This window comes from Haliaeetus albicilla, chromosome 8 (genome assembly GCF_947461875.1).
Source record: "Haliaeetus albicilla chromosome 8, bHalAlb1.1, whole genome shotgun sequence".
Lineage (NCBI taxonomy): Eukaryota > Metazoa > Chordata > Aves > Accipitriformes > Accipitridae > Haliaeetus > Haliaeetus albicilla.
In genome coordinates this window covers 41,658,990-41,679,312 of record NC_091490.1, presented here as the reverse complement: position 1 = coordinate 41,679,312, position 20,323 = coordinate 41,658,990, and the positions used below count along the sequence as shown (strand labels likewise).

General features: G+C 40.1%; 1 protein-coding gene across 3 annotated transcripts in view; it reads right to left on the bottom strand.

Annotated features, from left to right (window-relative positions):
- The window catches only part of KDM4B (lysine demethylase 4B), a 94,763-nt gene that overhangs the window by 60,939 nt on the left and 13,501 nt on the right, over window positions 1-20,323 (bottom strand). For all 3 annotated transcript variants that reach the window (XM_069790288.1, XM_069790289.1, XM_069790290.1), the window contains exons 2-5: window positions 19,609-19,765; window positions 17,251-17,426; window positions 16,297-16,411; window positions 14,025-14,218 (exon numbers count right to left, since the gene is read on the bottom strand). In XM_069790288.1, coding sequence (XP_069646389.1) covers window positions 14,025-14,218; window positions 16,297-16,411; window positions 17,251-17,426; window positions 19,609-19,743 — 620 coding nt within the window. In that variant the 5' untranslated portion in view covers window positions 19,744-19,765. The remainder of the gene's footprint in view (window positions 1-14,024; window positions 14,219-16,296; window positions 16,412-17,250; window positions 17,427-19,608; window positions 19,766-20,323) is intronic.

Here is a 20,323-nt window from a genome sequence, read left to right as displayed (position 1 = left end):
AGGAACTGACAAAATGCTGTCGTTGAGTATGATTTGTTACCATCCCTCTTGCACCCACAGGCTGGGGCTCAGATCAACAGCAAAACATCTTTAATTTCAGAGACAACTGACTAGATTATGCCTGGTAAAGCATATCCAACAATTTCCTTTTCTGTATGCATGACTGAATACATAGTATGGATATTTTCCTTTAGCACCCCAGCCCAAATACTAAATGTAGCAGGTTTCCTCTAGAAAAAATACTAAAAAATCCCCACGCTATCAGAAAAAAAACCACAAACCACATGTAACACTACTTCCCTTCCCTGTCCCATTCAGATCATAGCACAAATGCATTCCACAGAGAAAAGTAAGGAGAAGAAACACACCTCAAAATACTGCTTTTATATCAATTGGCTGAAATAGACTACAGTATCCACAAATTGGGCTGTGTCGAGACTATCAGACCGAGAACTGCCCAGTGCTTCTCCCTTGTTGACAGAAGCAGTTTCGTGACATCCCTCTGCCTGGGCAAGACTGAATTAGGTGTAGAGCAGGACTAACTTTGATCCAGCCTCGAGCAGACACTTCCTTTTAACCACAGCAAAGACAGAGCAAGGATTTTCCATTGCCCCAAACAACCTAAACCAAAGAGAAGTGGTAGTGGCAGCATAAATATTTTAACAGCCCTTCTTAAGAACCATCTTTTTATAGACTACTTCTGCTTCAGAGAAAACATCTGCAACAGCCAACATAAAACACAACAGTACCGAAAATGCTGACCTTGAGCCACTGCTTCAAGTGCAGAATCTGTCTCTTCTGGTTCAACCTGGTTCCCCAATAAAAGCAAAGTCTACGTAAATAGTGCTAAGCCAGCAACTGTTTTAAGATATATCAAACTTCCAAGAAACTGGGCTTGCAAAAAACCCAAGAGACTAATGCCTTAAGTACGTACTTCCAAGGGTCAGCCTTGCAGTGGTTGACCAAGACAAAGGGCCAAGCTTAACGTGAAAACCTGCCACTCAGCAATTTGTCAGATTACAGCATGAATAATGTCTTGCTGCTTTGCCAGGGAATACAAGATTTACGGAACGGGGGAAAAGAAAAAAAATCTCAAGATAAAAAAAGTTATAGCTATGTGACTCAAATGTCATCTTACCCTGAAGTCAACAATCTGAAAGTAATATACTGATCCTTTTAAATTACCTTTTTCTACTCTTTCTACCAAAACAAGAAGGTCCCTGAAATGGATTAAGTATCACCTCTACAAATACGGAACTTGCTGTTCTACGTGAAAGACTTTCAGCTTAGACTTGTTTCAGGAAACCTAATTCCAGCATTTCTGATGTCTACTTCCATGCAATTCTCTGGGTTCCCAAGTATACTGCAAAACTGAGTCTGATTGTAACTACCAGCCATCAGGATCAGGGGTCCAGAAGGTATTTGCCCCAAAGCTACAAATGTGTTAGACAATGATTTTGCTACAATGGTAGTTTGCTTTTGTTAACATAAGTTTAACTGGACAGTCCCCTTTTTTATCCTTAACACAAAAGAAAGATCCTTCCTATTTGCCATAAAGGATGTCATTAATAGTGTAATTTTCTTGGTGTTTTGTTTATTCCCCTGGAATGGCTTGATGGATGCGGATAATTATCAGACTATAAAAGCCAGCAAATGTGCTATTTTCTATCGCTCTAAATCATCAAACAAATAAAGTGTGAAACAGCATTTTTGAATACAATTTTCCCCTCTAATGGCTTAGAATTATTATCAGGAACAATGAAAATAAATTAGCAAATGTCTTGTGAGTTAAGAATTAAATGACTATGTCAGTAAAAAAGAGCAGACAGACCATCCTAGGATAAAAGGACCGGTTTAGAAGCCATTAAGGGATGACATAACAGGGAATTCACTACAGCAGCGACAGCTTCCAGCATCAGGTGCTCTTCAGGGACTTTCTAGTCTAGCACCGATTCTGTCCTCACCACTGCTTCTTCAAAGGGGGTGCAATCCAATTTTGTCATCTTCTTGGCCACTGAGAGCTATTAAAAACTTCATCCATAACAAAGGCAATCCTCAGCCTGCTCACACCCTCTCCACTGGTTTCTCTCTGTTCAAGAGAAATTGTTCTCACCTGAAGCTATCACTAGCTTTGGCAGAGGACCAGACCATCCTGTCCCTTAGTTCAACCTCCTCCCAAAGCTTCCAAGACCTCTTCTTGCTACAGTTGTCACACACACCGAGTTTTTGATAGTTACACCACCTCGCCTCCCCACCTCATTACACGTCAGCCTCTCCTTGCACCAACACAGAGCAATTAAGCAGCGATTAGATTACTAAATCTCACGTACTCACTCTCTACTAGGGACTCGGTACCATGGGCAGGAGGTTCAACCACAAGGCTTCGGAAATATCACTTCCCTCCAATTCATGCGAGAAGGTAAGAAAGTTAATTTCACAGTGTCTGCACAAGGTCTGGCCAAACAGGCCCCACACAGTTTAACATGCTATAATTACTGAAATAAGGAACAGAAACAAAAAGAGAACAGCACATTTAAAATGCCTAAGACCATGTGTCAAGCTGAGGGTTAGTTATCTGTCTTCAAAGCAGATTTAGTTGTGCCAAGAATACTGACCCTTTGAAGATTCAAATGCCAACCTACTCTCAGTCATGACAGGCAGAATAAAAAGCTATTATTTCAATCTCTCCAAGACAAAGTGTGTCCATAAATGCATAATCTGAATGCTGACCTTCAACATCTTTAGCCCCCATGACAGCAGCAATGCCTCCAAAGAAAACCCCTTAGTCTATCAAGAATATTTATCACCCAATAGAAGCCATTAAGAACCACCACTACATACAGGGTAGTCCCTCATTTGCAAAGTTCATATCCTGCTTCTAAGGCCTAATTTTTCTGCAAGGTAAAACACTTATAATACTGTATCTCCTAGCAGTGTCAAAGTAAAGCCAGAGCAACAAAAGTAGCTTTTTCCACACTATTTTAAGCTGTTTTGCAGCCTGAATGGGAAGGGGGGGGGAGGTATTTCAACAAGAAGAAGGGATTGCTCCTTCATCAATAGCACTATCATCTCCCACCCTTTCATGGCCACCTCTCTTTTCCCCACCTTTAGTTTCCTCCATGTTTAGCCTTCCTTCATCCCTCTCTCCCTCCCAGTTTGTTAAAAGACAGAAATAACTCCTTTTCTTCCTCTCCTCATCACCATCTGAGGTTACCCCACAGTGATTTTGCTGTAAGTATCCAGTTTCCTTTCTCAAGATCACCATTTGGAAAGGAAAATCTCTGGCCTCCCTCTCCATCCCCTTCTGTTGTGGCTCCTTTACATCAAGAATCCAAACACATGCTCTGCAGATAAGATCACACAAGGATGAGAGCGCTCCTTGTTCCTAGGAAAGAACCTTTATCGAGTGTCTGCAGTTTTATCTTTAATGGATCATTTTACAGGACAATAGATGATGGAATTCAGTATCTTTAACCAGCAGTGTCAATGATTTCAAATAATGACATTTTTATTGAAATACACATAGGGAGAAAGATAAACACAGAGGCTGGGGAGTATCTGCTCAAAAAGCCATAATAAGGAGTAAATAGGTAATGACAGAACAAGATTACAACCACACAAACACACCAAATCAACCTGTCTTCTAAAGCTCGGAGAAAAATGAGCTCTGCAGACAGCTGCTCAAACACAATCCTTTGGGAACCAGCACAGGAAGACAATCAGGACAAAACCTGCTCAGAAAGGGCCTGGGTAACAGTAACCATTCTCAGCACTTACACCACAGGGCCTATTTCATTTGGGAAGATCTCTTTTCCATGCTCATAGCTGCCTCATTATCAACCCCATCAACCCTCCCCAAACACAATATGAAGAAATGGCAAGCAATTTAAGCAAGATGAGAAACTTCCTCCTTCCCTTAAGAAACTAAAGTTTGTGCAACTACAAACTCTCCATTTGTCTTCCAGTGACAATGGGCAGAATATCTCAGGTCACTCTGCAGCTGGGATCAAATCCTTATGGATTGACCATTGAAAGATTAGAGTCAAACCTAATGTGCCAATCGCATAGTGCTAAAAGACTCTTTAACCCTTACAGTTGTCATGAGCTAGAAACAGTATTAAAGAGGCATTAGTTTCAGGAAGTGACATTCAACAGCAGCTTTTTAAAATTTTGATTTTAAAGCAACATTAATTTAAGAGGTACACCTGAACTCACAACTACAAGATCTGCACAAAACTGAGCAATTTCACAGTGTTTCACTAACCCAAAACTCAATGAATACAAAAAGGAGATTTTTCCAGAACTCAAATGCAATTTTTAAATACTATTTTAAAACAGAGAGTTTAATATGAACAACCATCTGCTCTTGGAAAGACTATCAATGTACCAGTCCAGTTAGCTTCATAGCAACAAATGCCAGGCACCAAGCACAAAATTACAAATCACATTGGAGTGACTCTCCTTCCTCATGTACAAAATAAACCCATAGTCTGCTTCTGCATGCAGTGAATGAGCAGCATGAAGGGGGTATTTAACTAAGAAAAGGTGTTTTGGGAAAAACATTATGAAATCATTTATTCATTCAGTTTGGCCAAGAAGATAATTAGCCTACAATTCAACAGAGATGAATGACTACAATATTCATCCCCTTGCCATTCTCCACTATTTGTTTTAAAGAACCTGTTCACATCAGATTTATTTCCCAAAACTGGCAATCAGATTATTAATTACTGGTTGCTTTCTGTAGTGGATAAAGAAAAGCAAAGATTATGCTTCAAAGACCTTATATTCTAAAAAAAAAAAAAAAAACCCCAAGCAACTCCAGAAACAAGGAGAAAAAAGGTAACCAGGGGAGATCACAGATGTTGCTGTCTTGTACCAACTGGACTGTGAGAGCTGCCTCCTTTACTGGGCACAGGCACACGTACACTCCTGCTCACTGCTTTTGGAAAAAAATATGGGTAATTTTCTACAGCAGAACAAAAGAAATCTGCTCACTAGTAATGAAAGGTATTTTTGGATTAGGAAACCCCTTGTGCTAGAGGTGCAATGCCTCTACACACACGCTCTTTTCTTTTTTGAGGAAAAAAAATATAATTCCAGAGGTTTAATGGTCATCATCCATCAAGCTGCACTGTTTCAAACTACAGCTACTACTTCAAAGCTACTGCCTATGTTCTTGTAAGCATCAAAGCTAGAAGCGTTATAGCTAAGATTTGATAAAGATCAGTGACACAGTTTGTAAAGTTTCCTTTATTTCTTCTACTTGATCCCCTTTGTCATGTTGATTGGCCAGTTAGAAATGAAGTGGATAGAAACCCTGCATATATATTACTTTGAACATTAACTAGTTAACAATTGCACAGCACTCAGAGGACGCAGAGTGCTATTTAAAGTACTGTGATTACTATAGGCTTCTGTTATTTTAAACTACACTTGTACTGCACTTGGCATCACCCAACGTCAATTTTCTCTGCTGAGTAAAGAAAAAAATCCCCGCTGATTTCTGCCAATGTGTTAACAAAATGTGAATAAAGACAAAGCTCTGCAGTACCACTGTTGGTTCCTTCTGGTCTTTCCAACCCCTGCTTTCAGCGCCATGCCAAGCCAGAATTTGCAAGCTCATTCTCCCACAGGGCCCAAGTCAGATCAGGCTGAAAGAGTTACATGAAGCATGGAAGCACATCTCCCTCCCATCTTGTCTCAGTGGCGGAGTGCACTGTTCAAAAGCCTCAGTTATTAAAACCAATCTGTGATCCTGTCAGACTTCCATAGATCTTCATTTCAAATCAGGCCTAAGCTTTGAGCAGACACTTTCAAAACGCAAGAATGAGTTGCAGCAAGAGCCTTCTTGGATCAAAGACATGCTTCTCTCAATCCAGACTGGGACTACTGAGCTGTGATGAATTATTAGTGCTGGCGGAAACAGCAGTACACGCATTAAACACTGTGTCAGTGGAGTAGAAGCCCACTTGAAGACACTGCTGTAAAAATGAGGATGTGATCTCAGATCAGCATTACCACCTTCCAACATCATTATGGAAAGGTACAAAGACGAACCATAGATTGGAAGGATCTTCACTTTACTAGGTTAGGTACAACTCACAGATGAGCCCCAATCTCTAAGAGTTTATAATTTCAACAAACTAATTAAATAGGCCCAGTAAAGATGGACATAAAATGCACAGACAGAAAACTAAAATGGCAGCAAAGTACATACTAATACCATGCCTTCTGCAGTGGATTTAGACAAGAATAAGCAACAGAAAGAGCAAAGGACTTTGTGGGGGAAGTACATATACAGAACAGAGCTGAGTGAAAGGAGGAGGGAGACCGAATGGGTACAAGCAGCCAGCTGGCTGGCTCAGGTCATTTCATCCATTCTCTTACAGAGCAACAGTCTCTCCTCAGACAAGTTCCGTAGCTGATCCCATCAGTCCAAGAGTCTGGCTTGATCTTCATAGCATTTTCTCTCAAAGTTAAATGAGGGTGAATGAAGAAACGCAACGCGTGAGTCCTACCTCCCCAGAATACCGTGCCTCCTGTGCATCAGAAAAATTACCTTTTAATAATCTGTCTACTACAGCATAATAAAACACAACAAAAATCTAAGTCTATTAAAAAGAAAAATCTCCACTATTCCAACTGCAGGCACCTGATTGAGAAGATAATCCACATAACACAAGTTAGAGCTCATAACTCTCCATGTAGTTTGGTTTGATGACTTAACCACATTAAAACCACTCCAGTCACCCAAGATTTAGTCTCTGTACAATATGTCAATCCCTCGGATTTTCAAAGCAGACTATCAGCTAGCATCCTTCCCTTTCTAATGAGATTTACATCATCCTTCACCCACAGCACCACCTCCAGGACAAACAGAACCCCTCCGACCTGAGGGAAGCCTGGAGGAAGGCTTGTTTGAATATTACTAGTATACTGTGGTTTGTATTGATTAACTAATGACTGCGGTATATGAAGCTTGAAAGGCTGTATTAATAACTCACTGCTGCACTGCTCTCATTTATCAGTGAATTACAGGGGGATGCAACTCTGCATCTCAATATATCACTCCTTTCACAAATCTCAGAGCAAAATCAACATGCACACAGATTCTCAATGCAGAAAGCCTATTCCAAAGCAGCTTTCACCTAACAGTTTTGGAAGAGGTAGGAGAGTGAAAAGCTGTTCTGCCTGGCCATACTTTATCTCACTTTCCTTTTATTTATTTTAATGAATATCACTGTTCCTTCCTCTATCCCTTTTATCAACAGAAAAGGGTCTTGCTTTGCCAAATCTGCCTGAGAGCAAATGGTGTCGCAGCTAATCTATAAATCAACCATCACCATAAATTCTACTCTTTCTCCATCCAAAACTGCAGAGCTGTAAAACAGATTACATGGGATAGCAGAAGCAGAAAGGAAATTTGTGAGCTGCAAGGAACCCATCACAGCCAAATGGCCTTCCCCTGCCCCTCCTTTCTCCCCCACTCCACCCCAACAAGCCTATAAATCTCTACTGTCAGGAGTGGAACACACAAACCACAAATGTGTGCACACATTTAAGAGCAAGGCAACCCCACACATTTTGCATGGAAGACTGATACAGACCTTGGAGATCAAGGGAGGAAAGGCTGCAGAATCTTCTTCTGAATTTCCTAACACCAAGAAATAGGAAAAGTAAAAGTCGGGGGGGGGGGGGCAGCAGATTTTCTGTTTGGACCAAAATGAAAAGTCATAATGTAACAAGTTCAGAGTCATCAGTTCCCTCAAGGGCAAAACGCATATGTGATTCCAGCTAATCTAGCTTTAAGAAACTCACAGGATCTCCAGGGTGCAAGGGTTACTGAGATCCCAATAATCAAGACTTATAATCACATCTGATCAATTCAGCAATTCAACTGCCTTGTGCAATGGCCCCCTAAGGGAATGTAATAGTTAGAAGGCAATAAATGATGCAAGGGACAAGGGCCCTTCCCCCCTGCTGCCATACAATTCAGTATCAAACATTAAACCCAGCTGCTTTAAATGAGATTACATCAAGCTCGCAACAAACGGCAACATATGTGAGAGTGTGTTAAAGCAGAGGGATAGTGCAGCATACGACATGGGGGAAATGGGGATAAGGACCCAGCATCCTGCACTGAAAACGAAGGAGAGAAGCTGGAAGAGTTCAGCTCCATGACTGTATTAGGTCATTTTCTTTCTCCAAGATAGTTTTCCAGGGATTAACATTTTCTATCCTGGGGGGGGGATAGGACAAGAGTTCTGACTCAGACAGCTGCAATGTTCCCTAAGACAACAACAAAAAATAAAATCAGCAGGGAGAGCCTCAGCACTTGCATATCTGCAGCTGCTTTAGTATATGCTTTTAGCCAAGAATAAAGAGGGCTCCTTTTACAAGCCTCTCCCAGGGGAACAATCACGTCTTGCCTTAAATCTCCCCATCATAGCACTGTTAGAAAGTGTAAGGCTTCCCTATTGATGGTGGCATCAGTTGCAGATACTACAAATTTATTAAATGGTAGATGTTACAAGTAAGTCCTCCCACGGACTTGTTTTCCTCGATTGCTACAGACAGACTTACCCTATACAGGGAAGCTCGCTAGACACCTGGAGGAAGGAAAGCAGAAATTCAAAAATACTTTAACCAACAAAGTTTTCAGATAACTCTATGGACTTTCAAATAAGCAGTCTTAAGACTTTTACAGGACAGAATTCCAGAAGTGTTTTTTAAAATGTAATTGTATCTGTGACCAGTGCTTTCAACTAATCATATTATTTTAAAGTTTCTTTGGTAATTTGTCCTTAACTCCACATAAACTGCTGTTCTGGCATAAAGTGTACTTTGTGATATCAAAGTCAAACAGATTAGGCATGATCCACTTTCAGCAAGGGAATGTTTTGGAGAGGAGACCATATAACTTAAAAGCTAAAGCTGGCTCCCTATTTTAATTAAAGGGGATTAAACATCCATCATGATAAGGAAATAGGGACATTTTATAAAAATCAATTACCATCCTCAGTGTCACTCTGGTTTAACACCTGCAGTTTCTGAGAGAAAAAAAAATACAGTGTAACATCCCATTAGTACTTACAGAAGTTATATTAAATATTGTTGCTATACAGCAAGATCAGTCACAAAGTATCCAAGAAAAATAACCTTATTACCCAGTCAGGTGTAAAAGTGTTGACAAAACAAGACGGAGACATTACACCTCCAAAGTATATCCATCAAATTCACGTTATTGAGATTTAAAGTTTCCTTCGGCACTTCCCTACCACAGGAAGCCCTCAAAGTAGGTATTCCACATTTTTATAGAGATGAAACAAAGTGATGGTGGAGTATCGCAGTGTTTAAAAATACGCTTTTGAAATCGCAAGGGCTGAGATGCATACGTTCCTCAATAAAATGCCATAATAACCATAAAGTATGAGGCTTGGCATTCAGTTTTGTTGCTTCTGTCATTATAAAAATCAGTCTTCTGTTAGCATCGTTTGACAATATGCTCTATTTTAGATCTCAGCATATGAATGTATAAGGTAATTATACATAATATGTATAATTGATACAGTAAAAACTCCTACCACAAGAGGTTTAATATAGGGCTGCAAAATGAAATACATTCAAACTTTTGAAAAAACTGAAGACAGACTATGAAAAGGTTGTAATTAAACTACTAATGGGAGAGGGACATTTTATAATTTGAGAAACAAGCAAGCAAAAGACTCAATCTGGCAGCTCCCTGCCTGAGAAGCTTAACATGAAGTTACACAACAGCTCCAATTCCTGGTATGTTTGATGGAAAGTGCCCACACCTTCCATGCTACCTCTTCAGCCTGTCAGACTGATTTTCCAGTTAAAAACAACAGTGTGACTACAATGTAGACCAGATGCATACGCCTGAAAAACAGCACATCAGAAAAGATGATCATCTTTGATATGAGGCAAGTATAACCCAAAAGGGGCAATATGGATATCTTTGCAGCAGCAATCATTATGGCTTAAGATATATAACAGTGCTTATTCTTCTTGGTACAAGACGACAGAATTTAAGAAATAAATGCATTGCAATCTACAGGCATAGATAAATCATTTAATGAGACTGGAAGCAGGAAAAATGCTGTCTTCCATTAACCCCTTTCCTCTCCCTCATCACTGGATGACTGCTTAAGTATTTCACTTAGTGCTGAACAATTTTTTAACCTGCATCCCCAGTGACACAACTCTGTGTAGACAACTGACATTGCTGCAGCCTGTTCTACTCTGCTTATGGAAAGAAACAGTACAAGAAAGTGTTGGCAGCAGGACTTCTCTGCAGTGACAGAGACACACATTAATCAAGGAGCTGTATGACCAAGCAGATGCTCATTAGGTTGTACAAAGCAGCCATCTTCAGTTGTGGAGCCATAGACATTTCTTTTAACTCTAATCCCAGCAGTCCCCACAGCACCTCTTTTGTAAGAGGTATGACCCAAAATTCCAAAGACAGAAATGAAAGACACGTACAAAATACTTCAGTAACTATCCTCCCTGACCCATGAGACAGATTCCTTTCTCAGCTTATCTCTGTCCATTGAGATGGCTTCTCATGGTCTGAACATATCATTCAGACCTCCCCGAGAAGGTACTTCACCTCTTCCACAGCAAATAAACATACAGATTTCTTGCAGAACCCACTTGAATGAGGTCTAGGAGGCAACCTCAATCAGCCCAATTCCTTTCTCGCCATCGTAAGGAAACAGAGCTGGTGGGTTCTCACCACTCCTATGCACTGCCCTGCAAAGCAAGGCTTTGGTTGCACAGCCTGGATTAAAGTAGCCTAAGATAATTTATGAGAGACATGAAGAAAGAGTTATGGTTTTTAAGAGACAATTTTGAAGCAGAATACTACCAATATACAGAGTCCTTTGTTTCACTATATAAATATCTCTGACAGCCAAACAATAACTCTGTCTCTTATTTTAGAGCTCAACCCCAAACTGGTAGACTTCGTAACTCTCCACACTCCTGCTATTCCCCGAGGTGCTTCTAAAGATGATCACTGTCAGAGTCAAAGAGTCTATAAAAAGGATGAAGGAAGCTGGGAAATTTCCACAGAGGTGGTGCCAGAAAAACAGAACTAACATTTTAGCCATCTTTGAGTAAAGCCAGGCTGCACCACTGGAATTTCATCACTACAGTCCAAGAGCTCCCCCAGCTGAGCTCTAGGAAGACTGCAGTCGCAACCAGAAGATGGGTGATTGCTCAGGTACCTGGAAAGTTCCAGGTCTGCTCAAAGGGGTATTCAGATTTACTCCTCAGAAGCCAATGCTTGTTCACAGAAGAGCTTGAGAATTCATTAACAGAAGCTGTCATAGTGAAGAATAAGGAAGAAATGACTTGGGCAAGTGGCATACTCTTGCCTTATGCTTAAGGGAACAGCAGGGAGGCCTGCCAAACCAGCAGTGGCATCCTGTCACAATACATCTAGTTTTGTCTTACACACTGTCTATATAAGAAAACTCCGTTGAACAGGAAAACGTTTTGCCCAAAACATGGTCTGTCCTCAAAATCTTCATTTTTCCCCAACTGTGTAAGGTTTACAAAACTAGTTACTATAAAAGAACTATACAAACACAGAATGGCTGGATGAAAATCCTCCCTTTTTAAGCAGGTAAAAGTACTTTTTTTTTTTTTTTCAAAACAAAACAACAAACCAAAAGCCAATCAGGTGCAGAGCACCTTCCTGCTTTGATTTTTTACCAGCAACGCCTGAGCTCCTTTACAAAACAATTTTATTATTTCTATTCTCTATTCCAATTATAAGCAGTAGTGACTGAACTCTTCAACAACCAAAACCCCTCTTACGGGAATATTAGGTGTTCCCCAGCATCTTCTCCAAATCCTCAGAAGATTAGACAGAAATAAAAGCTACCAAGAACTTCTAATCCAATGTTTGCCAGATACAATTTTCCATCTACAGTTTCCACCTCTTTCTGATACTTAACCTCTTCACACACACATGCTACACAAAGGTGTTTCAGGTTTTACTGTCTAGAGGTTTGTTTGGTTTGTTTCTTTACTATGCAATCCGTATTTCCCACGGAAACAACAGCAAATATATGGACATAAGGAAAAACCACTGTTTAGTAAAGATGAGGCAACAGCTTCCTGCAATGAGTTTATCATCCTTATGATATACACAGTATGTGGATATCCATAAATTGTATCTACAATCCTAAGGGGGGAAGAAAAAAAAAAAAAAAAAAAGAAAAACCACCCCAAAAAAAACTCAAAACACCAAAAACTCCCCACCACCCCCAAAAAAAACCCCAAACTGACATGAAACCAAACAATAGCATGAAGTTCCTAAGATGCATGCAAGAAGAAAAACAGTTCAGGTCAGCCTAAAAATACTTCATGTATACTTCATTGAACATCTGTTCTCTAAATTTTGCTCACAATGTAAGAGTTTGTGGAACACCCTTTATTTTCATGCCGTAACCAGCTTCTCTTTTCAAGGTAATCTGTTGTTCTTTCTACTTTTTGAAAGCAATAACCCTCTATTCTGGGCTTGGAAAAAAAAGCAAGCAGAAAAGACAGATGAGGCAGAACTGATAAACACGCAGGCATGAAAGGAGCAGTCAGAGACAGCCACAATCGCATGACCCTAACGCAAACCTCAGGTCAGTTGCTCATGACTCTAAGAGCAGCCAGCTCTCAAGAGGACACTGGCTTTGCTGGTGGTCACTGGGCTGTATGGGCAAAGGAGAGGACAGGCTCCTCGCGTGCTGGTGGCACCACCTACTGGGGATGGGGACCGAAAAAAAAAAACCCCACATTTGATGACCTGCTGCTGAAGAAAAAACTGACAGTATGTAAAATGAGAGACAGCGTGTCACATTTCATTCCTAATCCAGAGATAGGTTTCTTCAGATCAAGCTTGTTTACAGAGATTCTAAAAAATCCTTGTGCATCTGCCTGAAAGAGGGAGACTAAGAATCAGGTATGCTGGGGAGATTTTCTGACATGTTGGAAAGATTTTTAAAATTCACATTAAGACTGTAGCTGAATGTTGCAGATTCAGTCCCTCCTTCCACTCCTTTTCAAGACTGTAAAAGAACACTATAACCATTCATTACAGCCTCTTTACTGTTGGTAGCTTTTATATGCCCACAGGCACTAACAGCCTGGAGATACTTGGTGTCCCTGGGGACTCATATTGCAGAGATGGGAGGATCTTGTCTGCCACTGCCAGGGCACAATGACAGCAGCTTCACAGTGACATTTAAGCTCTAATTTGCATGAAAATGTCAATATTTATTAGTCACATCAAGATCTTCAGTAAAGCTCTTGCACGTTGCTAAGTGTGTCTCGCTATACTTTTAAATAGGAGGCTTGAGAAAAAAGTAGACTGGTTCTTGGTAACATATTCTGGATTTCCTAACTTCATTTCACCCTTATCTATTGATTATTTCCGTTTCTTCCAATCAGTCTATGCATCAACAGCATTGAAAAATGCTTATCATTACCCTAACAATTGACTGTGAAAAAGTAACCCTTTGACCTACCTTGTCCCTGGAGTTTTAACCATACTTACATATTTAAAGAATGAAAATTTTAAAGTAACAGATGTTTCCTGCCTACAGCACAATGCAAGAACAACAGTCTCTCACTATTAAAGTGCATCTGAAGCATCCACACATTCCCACCATCATTTGCTCTCCCACATAATGGGACTGCTCTCCTATGCATTAGTTTCCAAAAAGCCCCAAGTGCTGAAATCTGTTTTTACTTGTCATGTCAACAAGTCTCCCTAATTCTGCTACTTTTCCAGAAAGTCAGGAATTAGGCCTCCGAGCCAGTCAGCATGAAAGAAAGTAAAACTGCTTTCAAATGTAGAGTAGGAGAGGGAAAAAAAGGGAAATGAGAGACTAAGAGGCCTGATGGAATTAGGTAGACCTGAAGAAAAGGGTATTGCAGTGGCCTTTAAGTGAGGACAAAGGTTTGTAGCCACTGTCTATAGGTACTCTATCACTTACCAGGATTTTGGCTCCCCAAAATGCAAGTAGTTGATACTGTAGAGATCCATGTCCTCTGTATGCCAAGCAAATGTTGTCTTCCACATCCCAAAGTAGAGGTAGGGAGTGTTTACACCTTCTATGATAATGCCACACTCATGTTCCACCATGTCTAAGAGAGTGTTCAGATTGCCAATATTCCATTCTTCCACATCCTGTAATTCAAAAGAAATTTTTGTACTAGAACATATCAGGACTTGCTAAGCAGAACAACAGCCCACAGCTTCCTTTCAATGCCTTAAAATGTGGATATCCTAGTGTTATCTGCATTAATTTAATTCCACCTCCTTCCAGAAAGCTTACTTTCAGCGTCCATCAATAACCATGAAAAGGATGCATTACCACTACTTTGTGGCAAAGGGACTGATTACTAGCTTCTCATTAAATGCGTTCTCTGAAGAGGCACTTGTACTACGTGATACTCTACCATTCAGTAAACTGTTCAACTAATAAACTTAAGATAAACTAAGGGTAAACTACACATCTGTCAATTACGTATTCCATCCAGACATTCTTCACCTGATGAACACGTATCAGCTGATGAGAAACACTAGCCTTCAATGTGCCCAAAGTGGCAGAGGCCTCTACACCAGCTCCGTGCTTCAGATACAAGAACAGGGAAGACAGTTTTGTTGTTATCAATATTCAAACAGAAAGAGAATAAACAGAAGTTCTAAATCCGATAGTTGGTTCTCTCTACTTCAATTATGAAATAGAGAAGTCACATAAACTGGTACAAATTTTTAACCTTGATATTGCCTGAAGAGTAATACAGTCTCCAAAAGGAAACAGTTTCCTTCATAGCCCTTGCATGCAAGTAACTGATAGGTATGCGAGCAATCCCAGCTTCATGCTGCTTGCTGGAGTAACTGCAAGACAGTGAAACTCAAGCTGCTCGATCTTGAAACTTTGTAAATCAACCTGAAAAAAAAAAAAAAAAAGAAACAGGGGCAAGGGAGAAAGGGCTGAAGAAAGGAAGCAGCTGAAAAGTGAGATGATGCAGAAGAATGTTTTTCATGACTCACACCTCAATGCTTTCAACAATGTCAGTAACTGGACAATAGGAAATGCTCTTTAGGTGTGACTGGTAATTCAATTACTTAATTTCTGCTTATAGGAACTTGAAGGAAACAATGTATATTCAGTACATTGCAGAAGCTACTTCTCCTAAAGCTTGCTTTTGTGTCTGGTTATGTCACCTTCCCTGATCATACCATGGACAAGAATGTGATACTCTCATCAAAGCACTAAATACTATGGATAACTTGGATGTCTGTGGCTGTGAAGACCTCAGATATCTATGTTTATTCCAGTTAATTCCATATTATACCTTATTGATAATAAAAAGACACTTCTACATTAACATTCAGTTTATACTGCAGACAATCAGACAACACTCCAAAAAAGGGCCACTTTCCACTCAAAAGAAAACTACAGAGGAAGGGCACTGCTTTAGATTAGCTGCCTAAACAGAGCAAGATGATAAGCAACCTTTATCAGTTACAGCAGAAGAAACCACAACAGAATTACTTTAGACATAGGATGCAATTTCACCAAGGAAAAGCTTAAACAATTTGAATTGTAAAATAATTTAGCATGCAGGTGCATTTTATCCCACTATAGCTGTCTACAAAGAAAAAATCCAAATGCAAGTATTTTAGTTGTGTAAAGAATCAAAAAAAGTATTTTTGATGAAGCACCCCATTCCTTGAAATGCTGCTTGTCTCTAGCTCTCTACAGTGCTTCAGCAGAAATCTATTTTATTCCCTTAAAAAAACAAAACAAAACAAACCCACACAAACAAAAATCAAACCCTAGCATTACAGAGATCAGGATCAGTAGCTTGCTTTTAATTTACCTGCATACCACCACATGTACCTTGGCACATCACTATGATACCAGTCCAGTTTTCTTTAACAACCTTTTCTGCAAGCTGTATACAATTTTTGGCCACACGCTTTGTAAGAACTCATTAAATCACTTTTTTCCCCTCATTTTTTCTAGTAAAACTAAGCTTTGCACAGCTTCCATTGACTCTATTATCCTGAATCTCTGGGGAAGTTGGGAAGTTTAGTCACACTTTTGTAATGAGGGAAAAATAAAGATATTATTTGGGTTTTTTTTTACGGTCGCTAAATCAAATGAATTCTGAATTACTGTTTCCTAATAAGAAAAGAGCATTAAGAAAGTCAACAACCGTATTTAAAATAAATGAGAGGAGCATTTCACTTACTGCATCATATAGCGAGCCACTGATATCAGCCCCATAAATTGGCGAGACAAATGTGAGGTTCTTCCAGTACTTGCGCTCCAAGTCTTCAAAATCTTGATGGCGTGGAGTACAATACCTGATAAGAACATGGAAAAGATAAGGATGTAAGAAGTCCTAAGGAACACTAATCACAGACAGATAAACGACAGAGAAGAACCATGCATTTCAAAGTAGGCCCACTCAGGAGGTTACTGAAGGTGCATTTCATTTTTAATTCTACTCAGATTCATATAATCCACTGCCTTTTAAATCTTTCTACTCTTAGTGCATACTGACAAACAGGATGTGCACTCATGTGAAGCACCAGATCCCCATCCTAAGGATGCATGAGATGAAGTTATTACACAAGGAGCTGAAGGCAGGTAAAGCACTCATGTATATGCTGTGTTAGCAATATTTCAAAATCGATTGCATAATGTCAGTATTGGTCAAGTTAAAACTCCAGAGCTCCGGGAAAGTGACTGGAAAAAGGATGCAACTGCAGGTTGTTTCAGTTGGCTTGTCCCAGCTAACTGAAGTGCTCTGCAAAGTTCCCAGTCCCTTCGGAAGACACTCATGTTATTAGTATTAGCTCAAGCACTCCAAGATACTTTATTTCTACCTCAGCCATTAATACACCAAGAGCTCTTCTTTGAATCCCAAGCCATTCTTTTCAGGCAGATTCTTAGCCAAATACTGACTTTGAAGAATCTTTCTGTAACAACTCCCAGAAAAAGATCTAAGATATACCAAAAGCCACCAAGTTACAAACTTGGTCGAGATTCTAGATGTAAGCTTTCAAGAAAAAGCTGTTACCTCAAAAATGCTTCCTATTTAACAAGGCTACATTTTCTTTTCAGCTTGTTTCTAGAAAGAAAAGCTTTCTGCACAACTCCCCCATTCACAGTACAAGCGCATCACTTAACACCAACATACTTCTCGCTATTAGCCAGACGCCGGTATTCTCCCACAGTCATAGGTTTCTTCTGTATATTATACTGGGTGAATAACCCCGACTGTCCAGTAACCACCTGCTGAATAGGAGCTGGAATAACCATGTCATCAATGTCATCATAGGTTTTTCGGGGCTTCCACTCCTTGGGAGGAATCACCTGGAATTGGGAAGAAAAAAAAATAAAAATAATGGAAAAAAAACCCCACACCACATTACTTCATGTTCACAAAAGGCAAACACAACCTCTACTGAGGAGAAACTGTTGAAGTGGAAGGTATTTCATCCTGCTGCTGCAGGTTATCAGATAACAGCAGCATCTCAAATAACCAGCACATATGACAAGACACCTGTTCTGCATCTGCTGAAGTGCAGGACTAGCTGACATGGTTAGAGGGCTGATCGCCTGCCTGCTAGCAGTCCCATCAGTACAGTGTCACAGAAGATGGCCAGTGATGATAAGAAGATATATAGTTATACCAAGGAAATACGCTGCATGCCAGAAGGACTGCACATGCTTTCCCTCCATAACGGCATTCCTCTCTCACCTACCATTCCACAAAGCTGCATGAAGACTCCAGCCGTTCTATCAGTATGTTGCATCTCTGCAAGTCCATAACCTTTACAGTAGTGTAAACAACTATTCCATCTAGAAGACCACTCACATTAGGATTTTCTTGAGGGGTGGGTTTTGTGGTTTTTGTTTGGTTTGTTTGGAGTTTTTTTTAACTAGGAAGGCTCAAAATCCTGTTGCATTATTGCTGTTGATGTTTTTTTGTATTTGTAGGTGACACATCAGGGACCAAATCCTTAAATGAAAAGGGGCAAGGGGTAGAGAAGAACAAAAGAAAAGCATGGGGAACGCGTCCAGAACTCTTTCCTCACTCTTGGAGGCTGTGCAGAAAAACTGCTGCAAAGCAGTGCCGAATCTGGAAAAGCTGTAATTTTAAACAGAAGAGCTGCCAGCAATTCTAGGCTCAAGATCAGAGAACAATCAGTAGGACATTCAGCGGGCATGCGGAATGAAAAAATAAAATATCTGCAATCTAATTTGGTGTAAGGATTAACCAAAAAAAGTTACAGGAATGGGAGGACAAGCTACTGATTTTTATGGGCATGGTTCCTCCAGGATATGATGAGCTCTACTTCCATTACAAGGCTCTGAACTGCAGTTGCAATAGAGACACACAAAAATTAACTTGAAATGCTCAAATTTAGTCCTACAAGTAGAGTAATTACTTCACAACATCTGGAATTCACCAACAACCTTTATTAAAATAATCTACCCTAGCAGACTCATGGAATGTAATTGCTAGTACACTTGAATGGACAAGGAAACATTTCACAGAGAGCTTTTTATCAATACCCAGCTCTATTTAGAACTGTAATAAAAACCGTAATTGACCTATGTTTTAGAAGAAATAAGAATTATTTCATGCCTAACAGCTTTATTTCTCTGCTGTGCTTTATTAAGTTCTGCTAAATACCATACGTAACAACTACCTTGTCAGAACAAATGATCTCCCTCAGCCTGTGGTGCAACACAACACAGCCACAGAAATACTCTTTCTAATCAATTAGTCCTGATTTTTTCCAAGCAGTTGTATGTCAAGTACTGGAATTTAGAAGTTCACATGAAGAGTTCCCACAACATTTCATCAGTTTCAGTGTAAAGATGCAGATGGGAAGGAAGCAGAAAGATGTTTTAGAGCTGGCTGGAGAGCTGCTTCCTAAAGCCTTCAAAAAGGCTTTCAGGTATTTTGGGAACCACACATGCATACAGGACACATCTACAGGTCTAGACTCAAGTCAGCATAAGGTGGTAGCCCATAACATAAAAAGGGCAAGAATAAAAAGTCTGCCCCCATTCACATAGATATGATTTAGACCCTCTCTCCCCCATCAAAACCTAAGCAGGCTTCAAAAGCTTGATCCTTTACTCTATGCTCTGGGGGAGCTGAAAACCTCACGTCTCCAGCCCTTGAGGACCATGGCTACCACTTTCTATATCCTCAGCAACAGAACCAGGACATGGAAATACCCTTAACCCATCTCTGCAAGGACTGGGAATGTCCTTGTTTTCCAGTTAGGGATCAGAAAAAGACATCCTCCAAATAAACATTTCTTTCACTCTTATGAAAGGCTTGTAACTCTCATGCCTTTCCTCTCTCGGTAAAACGAGACAGAGATTGCAAGCACAATTTTCAAAAACACACTCTGCTTGACTACATGAAAGCAAACTGCTTCTGAGTGATAGAACTTCATAGACAGCTTACATAAAGCAGACCCTCAGGAAGGCAGCCTTCAGGAAGCTTTCAACTACCTAAGCTAGGGAAACTCACCTTGGCAAGCCCTGCTCGGTGAGCTCCTTGCGATTCCATGTAAGCAATGTATTTCCCAAAGTCCCGAAATTCCTCAAGGGTGGGACGAAAGGTCATGATCTTACAGCCAGGGTTCTGCGGGTTTTCCGACCCCATATTTCTAGTTCGGCGGCAGCGCCTGAAGAGGGGAAACAAAAAGGAATAAAGAAAGAAGAGAGGCAGAAAAAAAAAAAACTGGTTAAAAACCTTTGTTTTCTTTCTAGTTGCTTTAATGAATTTCACAGAAAGGCACGGATATATTTTTCATTTCTCTCCCCTACTCCCCCAAGAAAGTATTTGTAAGTACTATCCTCTAACATGGATATTTAGAGCTTCTGACCAAAAATCCACTTAGTCTATTTGTTAGCAGGGCCCTAAGAAGGGTCAAGTATCAGGGAACTCCAGATACCAGTAACATCTGAGAGATCAGATAGGGCCTAAATATAGATCATAGACTTAACATCGCCCCCTCCATTCATTGTATGAAGTTGTATCTCATTAGAATGAGAGTCACGAATGACAAACTTCTCACCACCTTCAGCACCTATTTGGTGCGTATGTAGAACTAGCTGCCCTTTGTGCTTTATCCTTTTCTGTATCTATGTTCAATAACAAAAGCTTTGGCCAGTGTTGGTTTGATTTTTTTTCCATGTGCTAGGCTACATTAAAAATTATAAAATTAGGTTTTTTAAACTGT